At 30.7% G+C, this 19,163-nt stretch overlaps 1 protein-coding gene across 1 annotated transcript in view; it reads right to left on the bottom strand.

Moving 5' to 3' along the window:
* Positions 1–330: 330 nt before the first annotated feature.
* Positions 331–19,163, bottom strand: part of LOC143042938 (IQ motif and ankyrin repeat domain-containing protein 1-like) — a 41,736-nt gene continuing 22,903 nt past the window's right edge. Inside the window, exons 9-14 of the mRNA XM_076215446.1 lie at positions 18,855–18,947; positions 15,021–15,135; positions 10,821–10,923; positions 5,533–5,667; positions 4,477–4,605; positions 331–2,257 (exon numbers count right to left, since the gene is read on the bottom strand). Of these exons, the coding sequence (XP_076071561.1) occupies positions 2,086–2,257; positions 4,477–4,605; positions 5,533–5,667; positions 10,821–10,923; positions 15,021–15,135; positions 18,855–18,947 (747 nt within the window). The 3' untranslated portion in view covers positions 331–2,085. The remainder of the gene's footprint in view (positions 2,258–4,476; positions 4,606–5,532; positions 5,668–10,820; positions 10,924–15,020; positions 15,136–18,854; positions 18,948–19,163) is intronic.

Here is a 19,163-nt window from a genome sequence, read left to right on the forward strand (position 1 = left end):
TAGTTTTTGATGAAGTTGAAGTCCAATCAACTTCAAACTTAGTTCACATGTTCCCTATGATATGATCTTTCTAATTTTAATGCCAAATTAGAGTTTTTATCCCAATGTCACGGTCCACTGAACATAGAAAATGAAAGTGCTAGTGGGGCATTCATGTACTGAGGACACATTCTTGTTTAACATACATTGTATATAAATTATGATCCTTTGTTGTGTTTGAGCTTTTGATTTTGACATTTGATTTGGGACTTTTTTAATTTTCTTCGGAGTTCATTTTTTTTGTGATTTTTTTTTTAATACACATACAATCCATTGATACAAAACAGTGTGTGACTTATATAACTTTATTACATAAAAACTATAGTATTTTATAGATAATAAGATGTAACAACTCTCATAACAGATAGTAAGACTTCATTCTCTCAGGATAATAAATCACACATTCAATTTAATTAAAAAAATATTATCACAGTATTATTATCACAGTAGAAAAAAAAATAATAAACAAAAACTCTTTGGTAAATGATGTACAGTATAATGCTGTTCTCCATTTTTTCAGCTTTCATTTTAAAAAGTCCATATTATGATGAACAATATGCACTAAGGTTCAAGTTGATATGACTTTAATCTTATATAGAAAAAATGAATTAGTTGATGGATGGATGCATAGAACAGACAACATAATTCCCACCCGCCTAATACTGAAGGTAGACAATTACCTCTATGTAGTATTCCTAACCTGGCAGTAAGCTACAAGGTATGTAGATAACTTATCTTAAATTCATTACAATGATTACCAAAATTGAATACATTCAAACACTTCACATCTTTCACCAGAAAAAAAACAACTTTAAATTTGAAAAAAATAGTTTAAAAGTTTTTAGTTTTAGTACTTTTCTTAACTACTTTAAAAATACATTTTTTGTTGCCTTTACTGCCATTGAATTGGAGATTCTGTGCTCAGAAGAAATGTTAACCTTCATACTTCAATGTTTATTTGACACAACTTTTATTATAATTAATCTTATTCAAACATTGTAAATTACATTTTATGAAACCAAGAAAAGAACTATGTGTAATGAAAAAAATAGTTCAAACAGGTTATTTATCAAAGTAACTGAATATAATTATATCTTGTTACTTTTAGGTAAAAACTATTCAAACTCAAGAACATTCATAAAATTTGTAAGAAAAGTTGGAAATAATTATTCCTCTTCACCAATGCAATACATTTGTACTTGATGAATAAGAGGATTGCAATCAATATATTGCCATTTAATACTCCTTATACTGAATAATAAAATGATGCATAAAAATAAAAACAAATGTTCTTGTTGTGACTTCCTGATAAAGCTGTACTAAATATAATCACATTTTTTTTAAACTCATTTTCAAACAACAAGTGTTCTTACCCATACTTGTCAGACTGCTGACTAAGATTTATGATTTGATACAAACTAAATGAGGATTGAATACATAGTATTCAAGTTTTGTTCTTAAATGGCTGATTTGTATGCTCGTAGACTTTAATTTTGTAATTTGTGTTTAAAAGAAAATATAGTTACACTATAATAAGAGGTGATCATTTATGAAATGTGATTGTTTAAATGCTTGGAAGACTAGAAAACTAGTATAATACATCTGGATCTCCCTTAACCTGTAGCAATTTAGTGTGAGGGGGTACAATAAATTCCAAAAAAAATATCTTAAAACAATTAAAGCATTCCTTCTCAGATCCAAAAAGAAATAATTTCTTACTTATATCTTTTCTGATAAGTGTAAATCAAAATTTAAAACAAAAATAAAGCCCCAATCCCTACTTTCCCTTAAATGTCCTCCTTCCGCCCCTCAAATGGGAATAATGTGATCACTTTATCTTTTTAGTGTCGTCTGATTTTTTTTATCATTACATATTTATTATATACATTCTCAAATTTTTTCCCTTCCCTCTTATGGTTTAGAATAGTTCTTTATTTTATATTCTTTTACTTTAAACATATGCAAGTAGTTTCAGTACAAAATAAATAGACTCGCACAAGAAAATTGATTTACAAAAAGCTTACAAATCTATTAAAGTCCTGCCAACTACCTAGCTGTTGGTACATAGATTCTAATAGGATATGTATTGTCCATCAAACTTTCTGGTGGGTAAGGATTTTTTGTAATTATAAAGAATTTGAAACTTGATGTCCTGTAGTCATTGAACTGATTCTTCTGATAGTCTGGACCATCTGATTCCTTTATTAATTTAAGATAGCTGTAAAACAAAAAGATTCATATAAAATTGGTAAAGAATCAAGAGTACAAAAAATTAACATTGACCAAGCAATCATGAAAATGAGATCAAGGTCAGACTATACCTGCCAGACAGACATGTACACCTTACAATCACCTCATTCACCAAATATAATTGACATATTGCTTATCTGTACTATTAAACGAGAAGACCTCATTTTGTGTGTCGCTTCTCTTCCTCCCACAATAAATTAATCATCATGCCTCTGTGTTCTATAGGTACCTTGCATAGTCGCATTTGTCATTCATTCTTATGACTATTCAGTTTGGGTGATTTTGGGAGAAAAACGAAAATTAAGGCATCCGAATATTGCTTCCCTCATCAAACCGACTTCCATGTCACACATGACTTCTGGTTTCAACATTGAGAACCAATTGTATGGTAGATAACAAAAATGAAAAATAAACAAGCCAATCAGAGCGTTGTCCATATCGTGGTTTTTATATCATAAGAACCACTTCTATTATACTTCGGTTTTAACTTACAAATAGTTTTTATAACTTCTTGGACGGGGAGAGAACGAGTATTTTTGCGTTTATCTGCATGTATACTATGATTAATATACTATTATATTTGCGATTATCTGTATGTATACTATGATTAATATACTATTATATTTGCGTTTATCTGCATGGATACTATGATTAATATATTATTATATAATATATAGAGACTCTCCATACAATATAGCAGTGAGTTTCCGTCATCAAACCGACTTTTAAGTCGGACATGACTACCGGTTTTAACATTGATAACCAATCGTATGATAGATAAAAAAAAATGATAAATAAATTAGCCAATCAGAGCGTTGTCCATATCGTGGTTTTTGGATCGTAAGAACCACTTCTATTATACCTAGGTTTTAACTTTAATACACACAATTTTCATAAGTACTCGTACGGGGACAAGTCAATTATTTTCACGTTTATCTGCATCATCCCCATGTATATACTATGATTAATATACTATTATAATACATAGAGACTCTCTATATAATAAAGCAGTGATCGCCATGGACAAAAAACTTTATAGAATTAATAGTTAATAGAAAATTAAATACACTTTAATATTTATAATATAGATACGTATGTTCAAAGTATACAGAAACGCGAAAATAATGGAATATAACAGAAAACAAAATAATAACGGATTTTGAAAAAAAAGAGAGGGCTTAGAAATATTGTCCTGTCTCCATGTACCTATATGACTTTTGATATCATTTCTTAAATTCTCAAGACATAATTTTTTTTTACAAAAATTTAGCCTTAAATAGTTAACATACTTTCAACCTTAAAATGTCTGCAATTTCGCTTTTAAATGTAAGTTATACAGGACTTCTGGTTTTAAACTTGCACATAAATTTCATAAGAGTACTCGAGGACAGAAGAATAATTATTGCATCGATAGAGACTCCAAATAATTTAGCAGTGATCGTCTAGGAGAAGAAATTCATAGTTAATGGCAAATGCTCTTTATTTATAGTATACGTATGTTCATGCATAGTATACAGAAACGCGAAAATAATGGAATTTAACAGAAAAAAATAACGGACTTTGGAAACAATGCATAGTATACAGAAACGCGAAAATAATGGAATTTAACAGAAAAAATAACGGACTTTGGAAACAAGGGAGAGGACTTAAAACTGTTTCCAAGTATCTATGAATTTTGATACCTTTTTTGAAATTCTTCAGATATGAAATCTTTTACTGCAATTCTCCAGACACAAATTCTCACAAGCTCTAATGCCCTCGATTTCGCGGGTGTGTTCTAGTAACATTTAAAAAACAGACCAAAATACAAAACTTTACCTTATCCAATGAACCATGAAACTAAACAGCACATATACCCCAGAGAATATTATTTATTTTTTCGACACATTTTGTGGTTTACCAGTCAGCTTACCTACAAGCTATTAATAATAGTGTTCTTTTCTTCCTTGAAAATTTAATATCATGGATTCCCCATTTACAAAATCAATGAAAATTGTTACAAACCAATAATAATGAACAATGACAAGGTGTACTTTGCATATAAAACCAATTAACCTAAAGGTTAGACCAATAATGACCTCTTGGTAGGGTTAATTGCTAAATAAATCAAGTTTCATATAAGCTGGTGCTTTACTAGTAAACATTTCTATATTTTAACAGTGGATTTTTCTATATATCTATACATACTTCTCCTCCTGCATTATACTCTTGTCCATGATCATTCCCATTAATCCTTTCAAAATGTTGTCAAATCTGTCACTAACTGTGTCAAACATATCAACTTCCATCATGTCCAAAATAAAGGGTTTACCAAATCTAACAAAATACACAAAGCAGATGTTCTTTTTTCACTTTGTAAACTAAGCCATGTTCAGATGATAATAGAACATTGGGCAAATGTTGTGCATGACAATTAAAATTGTATTTTGAATAAAGACAGAGATCAAATTTGACATTTTTATTGGTGTTGCTTGCTAGGAAATGAAATAAAAACAATTCCTATAGTAAGTAACTAAGTTTACATGTATCTCTTCTTTTTTAAATTGTGAACTGATTGGGTGTTTGTAACGTTTTGGCTTCATTAAATCAAAATGACTGCCTTTTAAACATGTCTTATAGGTTGACTTTAAAGTTTCTTGTTCTAATCATTATAATTCTATCATGCCATTATATTTGCTAATCATAACATGGGTAGCAGATGAAGATCTAGGAATTTTTAAAAAGGGGGGCCTCCTGACAAGCCAATGTGTGGAGTGATACTTGTAAAGAGTCGATGTATTTATCATATTTGAAACTCCATAAGGGGGACACTAAATCTGCCTCTGGATAGGCATTACATTGGTCATCATTCCTTCTCAATTATTAAATAACATTAAAACAGATGTTTATCTATCAATAACATATAGTTTTTAGAGTAAAATCTATCTATTTGAATTTGGAGGTTTAGTGATATTAAAACAATTTTATAAAGCTTTCCCAATTTTTTTGTGCTTTCTATACATATGTTCATCTATTTTGAAAGAATCCAATCAGTTATACGTCACAAAATAAAATAGATTAAGGCATTATTTTTTTTGGTTTAAATATCCAAAGTTGTATACAAAATTTTACCGCAATCTTTGACATCGCATTTGCTGTTCCTTGACTGTAAGGTCTGATATGAATTTGAAAATTGATTTAAATCTTTTTAATGGAAACTTTTTTTAAGTAATTTATCATGAGATAATCAAGGTTTATATTTACCTTACAGCACCAAGAAGTGCTAGCCGCACCTTATCATCTTCCATCTGTTTAGGGCTAAGTGCATTTACACAATTTGTGTCACGGTATCTGAGAAAAGTTGCTGCTTGGCCTGTTCGATCAATTATTAATGGCCATCTTAAAAAAAAATGTTTTAAATATATTTCTATTAATCTCTTTAAATATAGCTAATTTTTAGCAAAAAAGTGCACTTGAATAAAAACAAAACATGTGCTTTTAATGCTGCATATATTATAATAACTGTCAAAAACAGAAACTAACATTTTCCCTAAGAATTGGTTGGTATGAATGGTAGGGTATGTTGGCATTACTTTAGCTGTCATTCAATGAAATTCTTTACCAGGTTTCTTATATGTGTATCCCTGTTGATAATCTAAATACATTTTTTACTTGCATTCTATTCATGACGTCACAAATAGCACTTGTTTTGATTTTACATGAAAATTCAATGAACACCAATAAACTTCTATCGTCTTTTTAGACAGGAAACATAGAGTGCATGCATCATCAAAAAATATCTTCTATTCTTAAATGACGTTCTTTAAATGCTTTGAATACACAACTGCGGTAGAATTTTAATATTTTCAATATATTCCAAAATTCATGTGTAAAGCTGATAGAAAACGTCATGATTTGTTTGGGTGGTTCTAATGCTACTCCCACGTCATCTGCTTTTTAAGAATGATTGGCCTCACATAAGATGGTGTAAATGACTTTATTGAATGATGACGCAAGAATGTAAGTATTTTAACCCTTTTGCTGCCAAATAAATTTTAAACAAAACCCTGTCAGTGCCAATGGTTTTTTTGATTGTCTTTACGATAACACAAAAACAGCGACGTCATAGTACAAGTATGATAGCGCCAAAAAGATTGTAACTGAAAATGGTGGGAATAGTAAACCTTTTTTAATAAAAGTCCATTTTCTTACAAATATTACCGATTTTTGACCCCGGAGTTATAATATTTTGACAAGTTACGTGTTATAAGATATGATGGTCCTAGTAAGATCAACTAAATAACGTGAAAATTTTTTTTTTTTATGGGCCAGGAGGAGGGCCGGTTACTTTTTAATGTGTCCATGAAACATGACAAAATAATTGCACCCATTTTAAGTTTGACTCTATTTCTTTCAGTTGCCCTCTCTTGAACTGATACCAGAAATGCTCCATCACAGAAAATGTAACCTGTATAAAAATCACCGGCGGCATATACTCACGAGTCAAAACTTCGGTAATACGATTATTTAAAGAGATAATGCAAATTAATTTGTCACTTATAAATTAAAGAAAGTTTGTGGTTATTTCTTTTTTAACAACTTCATTATATGAGTTTGCTTTTACAAAATTTAAGATTCATTTTATAAACATTTCTCAAGAATGATATTTTATTTGTCAGTGTTACATCGTCTGCTGTGGATCTTATATTTATTACATAATTTATGAAAAAATTTATGAGAGCACACATGCATATACATTTTTCAGCCTTTTCCTACCACCATGAACATTTCGTACAGAACATACAGGACAATCTCTTCTTTTCGATCCAGCAATTTTCTCAAATGTTGTTTTGTTCTTATAATACGATCTTCGGAAATGTCATCAATTAATTAATTGTATAAAATGAAGATCTGATCTAACCTTGTCAGAGTTTTTTTAATTGGAAATTTCTATCATATATTAATATGGAAAATAATGTGTTCATTACTTCTTGACAACAGTACAATAATAAGTCATTGTGATTGTAATTTAGAATTTCTAATTGTCACAAAGTTTTCAGGTTGTGCACGGTTTTGCTTTCTTTTATTTTGGAAGAAGGGACAAATATTAACTGAGTAAAGACATGCACCGATCAAAGAACATGAACTTTACTAGTAAACATGTTACATGTATCAATTGAAAGTGTCATGTTGACATTGAATGCTAATTTTGCCGGCAAGAATATTTTTTTACGATGCAATACAGGACATCATATTTTCACACGATAAATACAATATTATTTTTCTTTACTTGTATCTCTTGTATACAACCCATAATGATTGAGTTATTATTCATGTTTAACTGTTTTGCCTTTGAAATTTCTATAAACGTATGCCGTATAAGGCATAGAAAAATTAAACGCAACAAAAAACAAAATAAAGAAAATTATCGAAATTTATTCAATGCATTAAAATTCTCTGATGTCGTTTTAATGGAACATGGTAATAATAGTATGTTATCAAGACAAGCTTCGTCGTCGAATGAATTGTGAAAATCAGCATGAAATTATAGGCAATGGTTTTGAAATTTCTCTGCGGTATTCTTTTATATGTTATACATTCTGTTTTATTATTTGTGATCCCTCACTAAGGAGGACAAACTCGAGGATTAACCACGGGTAAGGATTAGCCATACGTTTGCGTTAAAGAATCACGTCATTAATGTGTAGTGCTATTTTTGCGTACTTTTCATCTTTTTCAGTTTGTGATTTTTTTGCGCTTTTTCTTATCCGTTCTTTATAAAGGGAATTTTGTCCTTATTTGAATAACTTTTATCTTCTATATTTTCTGTATGTACAATTTTATTTGTATTAAATTCTTACAATATTTTAAACGCTTTTAAAAAACTTTAGCCAATTTAGGAAAGTAAGTCAACTGTGTAAAGATGTTAATATCAGTGAAAATACACCTACTTCATGTAATTGTAGTACCTCCGAATATATTTATGGACCCATTTCCCATGTTATAACAGGAGATCTTAACATCATTCAAGACCGAGAGTTAAAATCATTCCTCAGTAAAGGACCTAAATATCGTCCCCCGTCAATTATTAATTGGAATGAGTGTCGTAATGTCATCCACGACTCACTCCATACTTACTGTATGAAATGGATAAAACAGGAAAAAGCTGACAAAAAATCTTTGGACTCTTTTTTTAATTCAGTAATGAAGATAGTTGATATATGTATTCAACATTTTAAAGAACATTTTACTATTAACAATAACCACAAAAAACCTATTTCTCGTATCAAACATAAACTAAAAGAACTAGCCAAGAAATTTGTTTTTGTCCCGGCCGATAAAGCTGCTAATAATATTATTATTGTTTGACGTAAATTTTACATTGAGGTTCTGAAAAAAGAAATCACCAATTCACCAACATTCCAACTGACTCCATTTTCAGAAAAAGACATCTGTAACAAACATAAACTTCTAGCTACCGCTTTACAAGCAGAGCCAAATACAATGAAAGTCCCAACTATGTACTGGCTTCCGAAGCTACACAAAACACCTTACAAATATAGATTTATTTCGCCTTCAAGCCATTGTTCCACTACTAAATTGTCTATTCTTCTTACCAGCACACTTGGTACAATTAAAAACCTGATAATAAATTGTTCAAATAAGTTCTTCAAAAATAGTGGAATTAATTACTTTTGGAGTGTCAAGAACTCGTTGGAAGTACTTGATAAATTGCATGCTTATATTGGTGATTTTAAATCTGTTCAAAGTTTTGATTTTTCTACCCTGTATACCACATTGCCTCACATTCTCATTAAGAAAAAAATCACACACCTAATTAAATGGGCATTTAAAAAGTCAGAATGTGAATATATATGTTCAAACTCTTTTAGGTCATTTTTTAGTAGCAATAAACAAAATAACTATGTCAATTGGACATGCTTTGATACTATATATGCCCTTGAATTTTTACTAGATAACATTTTTGTTCGCTTTGGGGATTCCGTATATCGTCAGATTATCGGAATTCCAATGGGGACTAACTGTGCACCACTTATTGCGGACCTGTTTTTGTATTGCTATGAGTTACAATTTATGACAAAAATAAGCCAAGACCCATCGAAACAACATCTGATAAACAAATTTAATAATACTTCTAGATATTTGGATGATATTTTGGCTCTCAATAATGACGACTTCAGTATGTATATTAAAGAAATTTATCCTGTTGAACTTACTTTAAATAAAGCTAATACTAACAATGACCACTGCCCTTTCCTCGATCTTGATATCTATATCACTAACGGAAAGCTGAATACTAAAATTTATGATAAAAGAGATGATTTTTCATTTCCTATCGTTAATTATCCATTTTTAGATGGTGACGTTCCCTTGTCACCATCTTACGGTGTTTATATATCTCAACTTGTACGATTCGCTAGTGTATGTAACAATGTTTTAGATTTTAACGAGAGAAATTTATGTATTACTGAAAAATTATTACACCAGGGTTTTCGATATCACAAACTAGTCAAAACATTTACTAAATTATATCATCGGTAAAAGGAAATCATTCGTAAATATAGCTCAACATGCAGACTTCTTATACGTTCAGGTATTTCACATCCAATTTTTTATGGAAATATTCTTTATAAAGCACAAAGGTGTCAGTATTCACCTCAAAAACTAACAAAACCTTTGAATAGACTTATTAAGAAGGGATATAGTTACGATACTGTTGTCAGGTCATTAAAGATTGCATATTTTGGCGTTAATATTGATTCACTTATAGGGTCTTTGCATCGGAACTAAACACATTTATTCAAAAACCAGTTGTTGGCATGACACGGGTTATTTCTTCTCATATATGTTATGATGGTATGATACTAAATCCCTAACGGGAAGGATTGTGCCTGATGTTCATATGATGAAATCATAATCTTTCAGTCAGTTTAATTGAAGTCTGGAGCTGGCATGTCAGTTAACTGCTAGTAGTCTGTTGTTATTTATGTATTATTGTCATTTTGTTTATTTTCTTTGGTTACATCTTCTGACATCAGACTCGGACTTCTCTTGAACTGAATTTTAATGTGCGTATTGTTATGCGTTTACTTTTCTACTTTGGCTAGAGGTATAGGGGGAGGGTTGAGATCTCACAAACATGTTTAACCGCGCTGCATTTTTGTGCCTGTCCCAAGTCAGGAGCCTCTGGCCTTTGTTAGTCTTGTATTATTTTAATTTTAGTTTCTTGTGTACAATTTGGAAATTAGTATGGTGTTCATTATCACTGAACTAGTATATATTTGTTTAGGGGCCAGTTGAAGGACGCCTCCGGGTGCGGGAATTTCTCGCTACATTGAAGACCTGTTGGTGACCTTCTGCTGTTGTTTTTTTCTATGGTCGGGTTGTTGTCTCTTTGACACATTCCCCATTTCCATTCTCAATTTTATCTTTCTCAGATGTCTTTTCTTCAATTTAAACATTTATTAATCTTGAAACATTGAACTGAATCAGGGATAAATATTAATATCTCTATTACTAATTCAACTTACTTTCCAGAGTCTTTGATTTTATTTCCAACATCTCTAAATAAAACTTCATCTAATTCTTTAACCATTACTTTGAGGCCAGGGAGATCATCTGGTTCCTGACCATCTAAAAATAGGACAAGAAAATAAATAAATAACCAAATCAAAATTATTTAGAGAATGCATGGATAAGATATGTGTAATGAGAGAATGCATGGATAAGATATGTGTAATGAGAGAATGCATGGATAAGATATGTGTAATGAGACAATGAATGGATAAGATATGTGTAATGAGACAATGATAAAAGATTTAGAGAATGCATGGATAAGATATGTGTAATGAGACAATGTTAAAAGATTTAGAGAATGCATGGATAAGATATGTGTAATGAGACAATGATAAAAGATTTAGAGAATGCATGGATAAGATATGTGTAATGAGACAATGATAAAAGATTTAGAGAATGCATGGATAAGATATGTGTAATGAGACAATGATAAAAGATTTAGAGAATGCATGGATGAGATATGTGTAATGAGACAATGATAAAAGATTTAGAGAATGCATGGATGAGATATGTGTAATGAGACAATGATAAAAGATTTAGAGAATGCATGGATGAGATATGTGTAATGAGACAATGATAAAAGATTTAGAGAATGCATGGATGAGATATGTGTAATGAGACAATGATAAAAGATTTAGAGAATGCATGGATAAGATATGTGTAACGAGACAATGATAAAAGATTTAGAGAATGGATGGATAAGATATGTGTAACGAGACAATGATAAAAGATTTAGAGAATGCATGGATAAGATATGTGTAATGAGACAATGATAAAAGATTTAGAGAATGCATGGATAAGATATGTGTAATGAGACAATGATAAAAGATTTAGAGAATGCATGGATGAGATATGTGTAATGAGACAATGATAAAAGATTTAGAGAATGCATGGATGAGATATGTGTAATGAGACAATGATAAAAGATTTAGAGAATGCATGGATGAGATATGTGTAATGAGACAATGATAAAAGATTTAGAGAATGCATGGATGAGATATGTGTAATGAGACAATGATAAAAGATTTAGAGAATGCATGGATGAGATATGTGTAATGAGACAATGATAAAAGATTTAGAGAATGCATGGATAAGATATGTGTAACGAGACAATGATAAAAGATTTAGAGAATGCATGGATAAGATATGTGTAACGAGACAATGATAAAAGATTTAGAGAATGCATGGATAAGATATGTGTAACGAGACAATGATAAAAGATTTAGAGAATGCATGGATGAGATATGTGTAATGAGACAATGATAAAAGATTTAGAGAATGCATGGATGAGATATGTGTAATGAGACAATGATAAAAGATTTAGAGAATGCATGGATAAGATATGTGTAATGAGACAATGATAAAAGATTTAGAGAATGCATGGATAAGATATGTGTAATGAGACAATGATAAAAGATTTAGAGAATGCATGGATAAGATATGTGTAATGAGACAATGATAAAAGATTTAGAGAATGCATGGATAAGATATGTGTAATGAGACAATGATAAAAGATTTAGAGAATGCATGGATGAGATATGTGTAATGAGACAATGATAAAAGATTTAGAGAATGCATGGATGAGATATGTGTAATGAGACAATGATAAAAGATTTAGAGAATGCATGGATAAGATATGTGTAATGAGACAATGATAAAAGATTTAGAGAATGCATGGATAAGATATGTGTAATGAGACAATGATAAAAGATTTAGAGAATGCATGGATGAGATATGTGTAATGAGACAATGATAAAAGATTTAGAGAATGCATGGATGAGATATGTGTAATGAGAGAATGCAAGGATAAGATATGTGTAATGAGAGAATGCATGGATAAGATATGTGTAATGAGAGAATGCATGGATAAGATATGTGTAATGAGACAATGAATGGATAAGATATGTGTAATGAGACAATGATAAAAGATTTAGAGAATGCATGGATAAGATATGTGTAATGAGACAATGTTAAAAGATTTAGAGAATGCATGGATAAGATATGTGTAATGAGACAATGATAAAAGATTTAGAGAATGCATGGATAAGATATGTGTAATGAGACAATGATAAAAGATTTAGAGAATGCATGGATAAGATATGTGTAATGAGACAATGATAAAAGATTTAGAGAATGCATGGATGAGATATGTGTAATGAGACAATGATAAAAGATTTAGAGAATGCATGGATGAGATATGTGTAATGAGACAATGATAAAAGATTTAGAGAATGCATGGATGAGATATGTGTAATGAGACAATGATAAAAGATTTAGAGAATGCATGGATGAGATATGTGTAATGAGACAATGATAAAAGATTTAGAGAATGCATGGATGAGATATGTGTAATGAGACAATGATAAAAGATTTAGAGAATGCATGGATAAGATATGTGTAACGAGACAATGATAAAAGATTTAGAGAATGGATGGATGAGATATGTGTAACGAGACAATGATAAAAGATTTAGAGAATGCATGGATGAGATATGTGTAACGAGACAATGATAAAAGATTTAGAGAATGCATGGATGAGATATGTGTAACGAGACAATGATAAAAGATTTAGAGAATGCATGGATGAGATATGTGTAACGAGACAATGATAAAAGATTTAGAGAATGCATGGATGAGATATGTGTAATGAGACAATGATAAAAGATTTAGAGAATGCATGGATGAGATATGTGTAATGAGACAATGATAAAAGATTTAGAGAATGCATGGATGAGATATGTGTAATGAGACAATGATAAAAGATTTAGAGAATGCATGGATGAGATATGTGTAATGAGACAATGATAAAAGATTTAGAGAATGCATGGATGAGATATGTGTAATGAGACAATGATAAAAGATTTAGAGAATGCATGGATGAGATATGTGTAATGAGACAATGATAAAAGATTTAGAGAATGCATGGATGAGATATGTGTAATGAGACAATGATAAAAGATTTAGAGAATGCATGGATGAGATATGTGTAATGAGACAATGATAAAAGATTTAGAGAATGCATGGATAAGATATGTGTAATGAGACAATGATAAAAGATTTACAGAATGCATGGATAAGATATGTGTAATGAGACAATGATAAAAGATTTACAGAATGCATGGATAAGATATGTGTAATGAGACAATGATAAAAGATTTACAGAATGCATGGATAAGATATGTGTAATGAGACAATGATAAAAGATTTACAGAATGCATGGATAAGATATGTGTAATGAGACAATGATAAAAGATTTAGAGAATGCATGGATAAGATATGTGTAATGAGACAATGATAAAAGATTTACAGAATGCATGGATAAGATATGTGTAATGAGACAATGATAAAAGATTTAGAGAATGCATGGATAAGATATGTGTAATGAGACAATGATAAAAGATTTAGAGAATGCATGGATAAGATATGTGTAATGAGACAATGATAAAAGATTTAGAGAATGCATGGATCAGATATGTGTAATGAGACAATGATAAAAGATTTAGAGAATGCATGGATGAGATATGTGTAACGAGACAATGATAAAAGATTTAGAGAATGCATGGATAAGATATGTGTAACGAGACAATGATAAAAGATTTAGAGAATGCATGGATGAGATATGTGTAATGAGACAATGATAAAAGATTTAGAGAATGCATGGATGAGATATGTGTAATGAGACAATGATAAAAGATTTAGAGAATGCATGGATAAGATATGTGTAATGAGACAATGATAAAAGCAATGCAAATGAAAACTCATGCTAACTCTTAAATAGAGAAAGGCAGTCATTTAAACTTGATATTTTCTGCTAAGCTAGCATAACCTCTATGGAGGTAATATGTTTTTGAATAGAAGTCCTTTTGTACCTGCAATGATCATGAGTTGATAGAAATAAGAAGTACGAGTGTCAATGAGACAATTCTCCATTCAAGTCACAATGTGTTAAAAATAATCAATTATAGGTCAGAGAATTTTTTCAACACAGAGTTATTTTAGAACTAACGACCTTGAAGTGCTTTTGTGATTTTGATAAGCACTCCTGCACATTAACTTTTCTTAGAGGGATAGAAGGTGAGTATTTTTTCTGTATTATATTACATTTTCTAATATAAAGAATCTTCCCAATATCAAACTTTGTCAATAAGTTCTTACCATCTCCACCTTTCTGTTGCTCCCTCAGTCTCAGTTTGGCTTGGGATAATTTATCTCTTGATTTTTCTGTGTTCATCTTTAATATTTCTACTTCAGTTTCAGCATCTTGTATTGCCTAGTTAATTAACAGTATATAATAAATAAAACCAGTAAAAAGAACAAATATTCAGATTTAGAGAATGCAGATACAGAGCAATATATCTGAAGCATCTGTTTTTATGAACCAAAATATAAATTGTTATTATCATTGATGGTTCTGCAGTGCCCAGCTGTGTCTCGTCTGAGATTGCTGCTGTCAGTGCAAAAGTGTACTATTGACCTTAAAAGTGAGTACATTTGTCAGTAAAATACAGAATTTAAAAACGATTGGCGTTTGTCCAAGATTCATAACAATCCCTGCATGTTTCAAAAATTTATCATGTCAAAAAATCCAATCCCAGATTGTTGTTAAATTCTTACTGTTAATAAACCATCTATCAGAAAAATACAAAATACTGAAAATGAAAAAAAAAAATCAAAAGTTTGCTTCTGACATTATCTCTTAATTATAAGTAATTGATGTGTAACAAACTTTAACCCCAGACTGTATCTACTAAGTCTGTTTATCACTTAAATACAAATAAATGAAAATAAATATTTTTAAAATTTTGCTCTGGATACTGTTTTCTGGTTTTGTTCAAATTTCCTAAAATTAAGATCACTTTGTCTTGCTTTTGAAACATAAATGTTGCAGACTCAACAAAAAGACATAAACTCAAATAAATACTAACTATTTTTCTTGCAAACAGTAGTTAAAATTGCATTTTTATATAAGTTAAAATAAAAAGTTAATTAAATATTTGTTAAGCATATATATTGCCACTGATAACTTACGTAAAACAGTATGCCTCAGGTAGGTGTCTTTACTTAAAAATTTACTGGAATTCCACTTGGGCAATTTTGATTATACACCATATATTTTTTTAAACAGCTTTTCTTTTGCAAGAAAATTAATAATCTATATCATTAAATATTTCAAATGTCTTAAAGTTTTTAAAAGTGCTACATCTTAAAAGTGATTACACATACTATATTGAAAGTTTACCATTACATCCTGATATTGGAATACTACTCTCAAAGATAATCATCATTTATAAAAATTTGATAAGATTTGAATGTTGATTTTGAATCAATGTAAAATATAAAATTTGTCAGTGGTTGTAGATCCATGGCTAAGAGTTTATATCAATTCTTCCTATAAGATTGAAACCATCTCTTCCTAGAGATCCATGGCTAAGAGTTTATAACAATCCTTCTTATAAGATTGAAACCATCTCTTCCTAGAGATCAATGGCTAAGAGTATATAACAATCCTTCTTATAAGATTGAAACCATCTCTTCCTAGAGATCCATGGCTAAGAGTTTATAACAATCCTTTCTATAAGATTGAAACCATCTCTTTCTAGAGATCCATGGCTAAGAGTTTATAACAATCCTTCTTATAATATTGAAACCATCTCTTCCTAGAGATCCATGGCTTAGAGTTTATAACAATCCTTCTTATAAGATTGAAACCATCTCTTCCTAAAGATCCATGGCTAAGAGTTTATAACAATCCTTCTTATAAGATTGAAACCATCTCTTCCTAAAGATCCATGGCTAAGGGTTTATAACAATCCTTTCTATAAGATTGAAACCATCTCTTCCTAGAGATCCATGGCTAAGGGTTTATAACAATCCTTCTTATAAGATTGAAACCATCTCTTCCTAGAGATCCATGGCTAAGAGTTTATAACAATCCTTTCTATAAGATTGAAACCATCTCTTCCTAGAGATCCATGGCTAAGGGTTTATAACAATCCTTCTTATAAGATTGAAACCATCTCTTCCTAGAGATCCATGGCTAAGAGTTTATAACAATCCTTCTTATAAGATTGAAACCATCTCTTCCTAGAGATCCATGGCTAAGAGTTTATAACAATCCTTCTTATAAGATTGAAACCATCTCTTCCTAGAGATCCATGGCTAAGAGTTTATAACAATCCTTTCTATTAGATTGAAATCATCTCTTTCAGTGGCGTAGCCAGGGTTAAATAGATGTGAATGCGAAACTGCCAAGCGGAGCGAGGTGAAAATTTTTGGGCCCTTTTTATGCAGAAAATGATATTTTTCGGATGATTTTCCCTGTATGCATGCATGTGTACTCCCCTAGAATCAGACACTCGCTAAATTTTGTTTAATTTCAAAATACCCACCAATATATATATTTCGAAAAAGATTTTATTGTTTTCTCGATACTACCTTCATTTAATTCAGAAATATTTGATGAAAGAGTTTCACACCAAATCTTATATTTGACATCTCAAAAAACGGACCCATTACAGCGGCACTTATTTATTTATGGAACTTCGAAATATAGGAAGCGGAATTTGATCCAACCCATGGGTTGTTTGATTACTTGTCTTAACGCGTTATACAGGAGTCATGGAAATATCGGGCGTCCGTCCTGTCTTGTTAACGCTGTAATGTGTGTACAATTCTTGCAAGATTTGTGTGAAACTTATATCAGAAATGTCTTTGAAACTAACTAAAATAAGTCCTGATTAAATATTTTTAAACAATTATGCCTCGTGGAAACATATAATGATAATGGAAATTCTATTCCGTTTGCTAGATGAAGCTTTTATTTCTCTTGAGCATGTTGAGATATTAAAATAAATATAAAGAAAAAAGTGCTTTTTCAGTTATTGCCCTTGTATCTTGGATATATAAAATATGTGCAATGCGGGGACATTGAAACTCTGTTATTTTATTGAAAATAAAATTAAATATTTGAACCTTAATAGAAATGGGTATTTATCACTCCATTACAGTAAATACTAGTAGAACTTTTATATCATTGTCTTTCATGTCACAGGAAACTATATCGGGATATGATTGTTTAGTTGTTTACTAGTACTCTTGCAATGTCATCGCTTTGCTTGGCTCAATTTTAGACCAAACAAGTCTGCAGGTCTGTGTATCATCACTATCTGCGCTTACCGCAGCCGACTGCGTGCTACAACATAAACTTTTACGAAAAAGTAAAAAGCACTTTTCTGCAATTTATCCATCTTGTTTACATAAACTTAACGATCCTAAAGGAAAAACCATGCATACTGCTTCGGAAATGATTGGACGCTGTTCTCATATCCTCACCCTTGTTACATTCGGATACCTCTGTGTGTATCTGCTGTGAACACATGCAATCATATAATATTTTTTTAAATTTTTGTTTTGTCAAAATGATGTGGATGCTTGAGCATCTGAGCATACATGCAAGCTACGCCACTGTCTTCCTAGAGATCCATGGCTAAGAGTTTATAACAATCCTTCCTATAAGATTGAAACCATCTCTTCCTAGAAAACCATGGCTAAGAGTTTATAACAATCCTTCTTATAATATTGAAACCATCTCTTCCTAGAGATCTATGGCTTAGAGTTTATAACAATCCTTTCTATAAGATTGAAACCATCTCTTCCTAGAGATCTATGGCTAAGAGTTTATAACAATCCTTCCTAAAAGATTGAAACCATCTCTTCCTAGAGATCCATGGCTAAGAGTTTATAACAATCTTTCCTATAAGATTGAAACCATCTCTTCCTAGAGATCCAATGCTTAGAGTTTATAACAATCCTTTCTATAAGATTGAAACCATCTCTTCCTAAAGATCCATGGCTAAGAGTTTATAACAATCCTTCCTATAAGATTGAAACCATCACTTCCTAGAGCAGCTTGTCTCTTACCTTACCTAAAATGGTCTACCTCCTTCCCCAATCTCATTATTTTAAAGGAAGAAAAACAGAAAAACTTACCAGCACCAATATTTCAGGCCTATTAAATCCTTCTGCAACAGCATTATCATGTTCTGAAATTCTTTTCTCTAATTCACAGTAAGCATGATTCAGCTAAAATACAAAATACAATTTAAGTTTGCAGAGATAATTTACAAAAAAAACCAACTAAATTACAAGAGAAATCAGGCAAAAAATTGATAAAGGACCTTGGCTTCTCAATTAATTTATTGTTAAAATGATATATATATATATCAAATAGAAATGGTTGAATTGACTTCCTATACTGTTATTCTGCATGAATTTCAGTTAGCTAGAAGATGTAAATGG

This window comes from Mytilus galloprovincialis, chromosome 1, assembly GCF_965363235.1.
Source record: "Mytilus galloprovincialis chromosome 1, xbMytGall1.hap1.1, whole genome shotgun sequence".
NCBI lineage: Eukaryota > Metazoa > Mollusca > Bivalvia > Mytilida > Mytilidae > Mytilus > Mytilus galloprovincialis.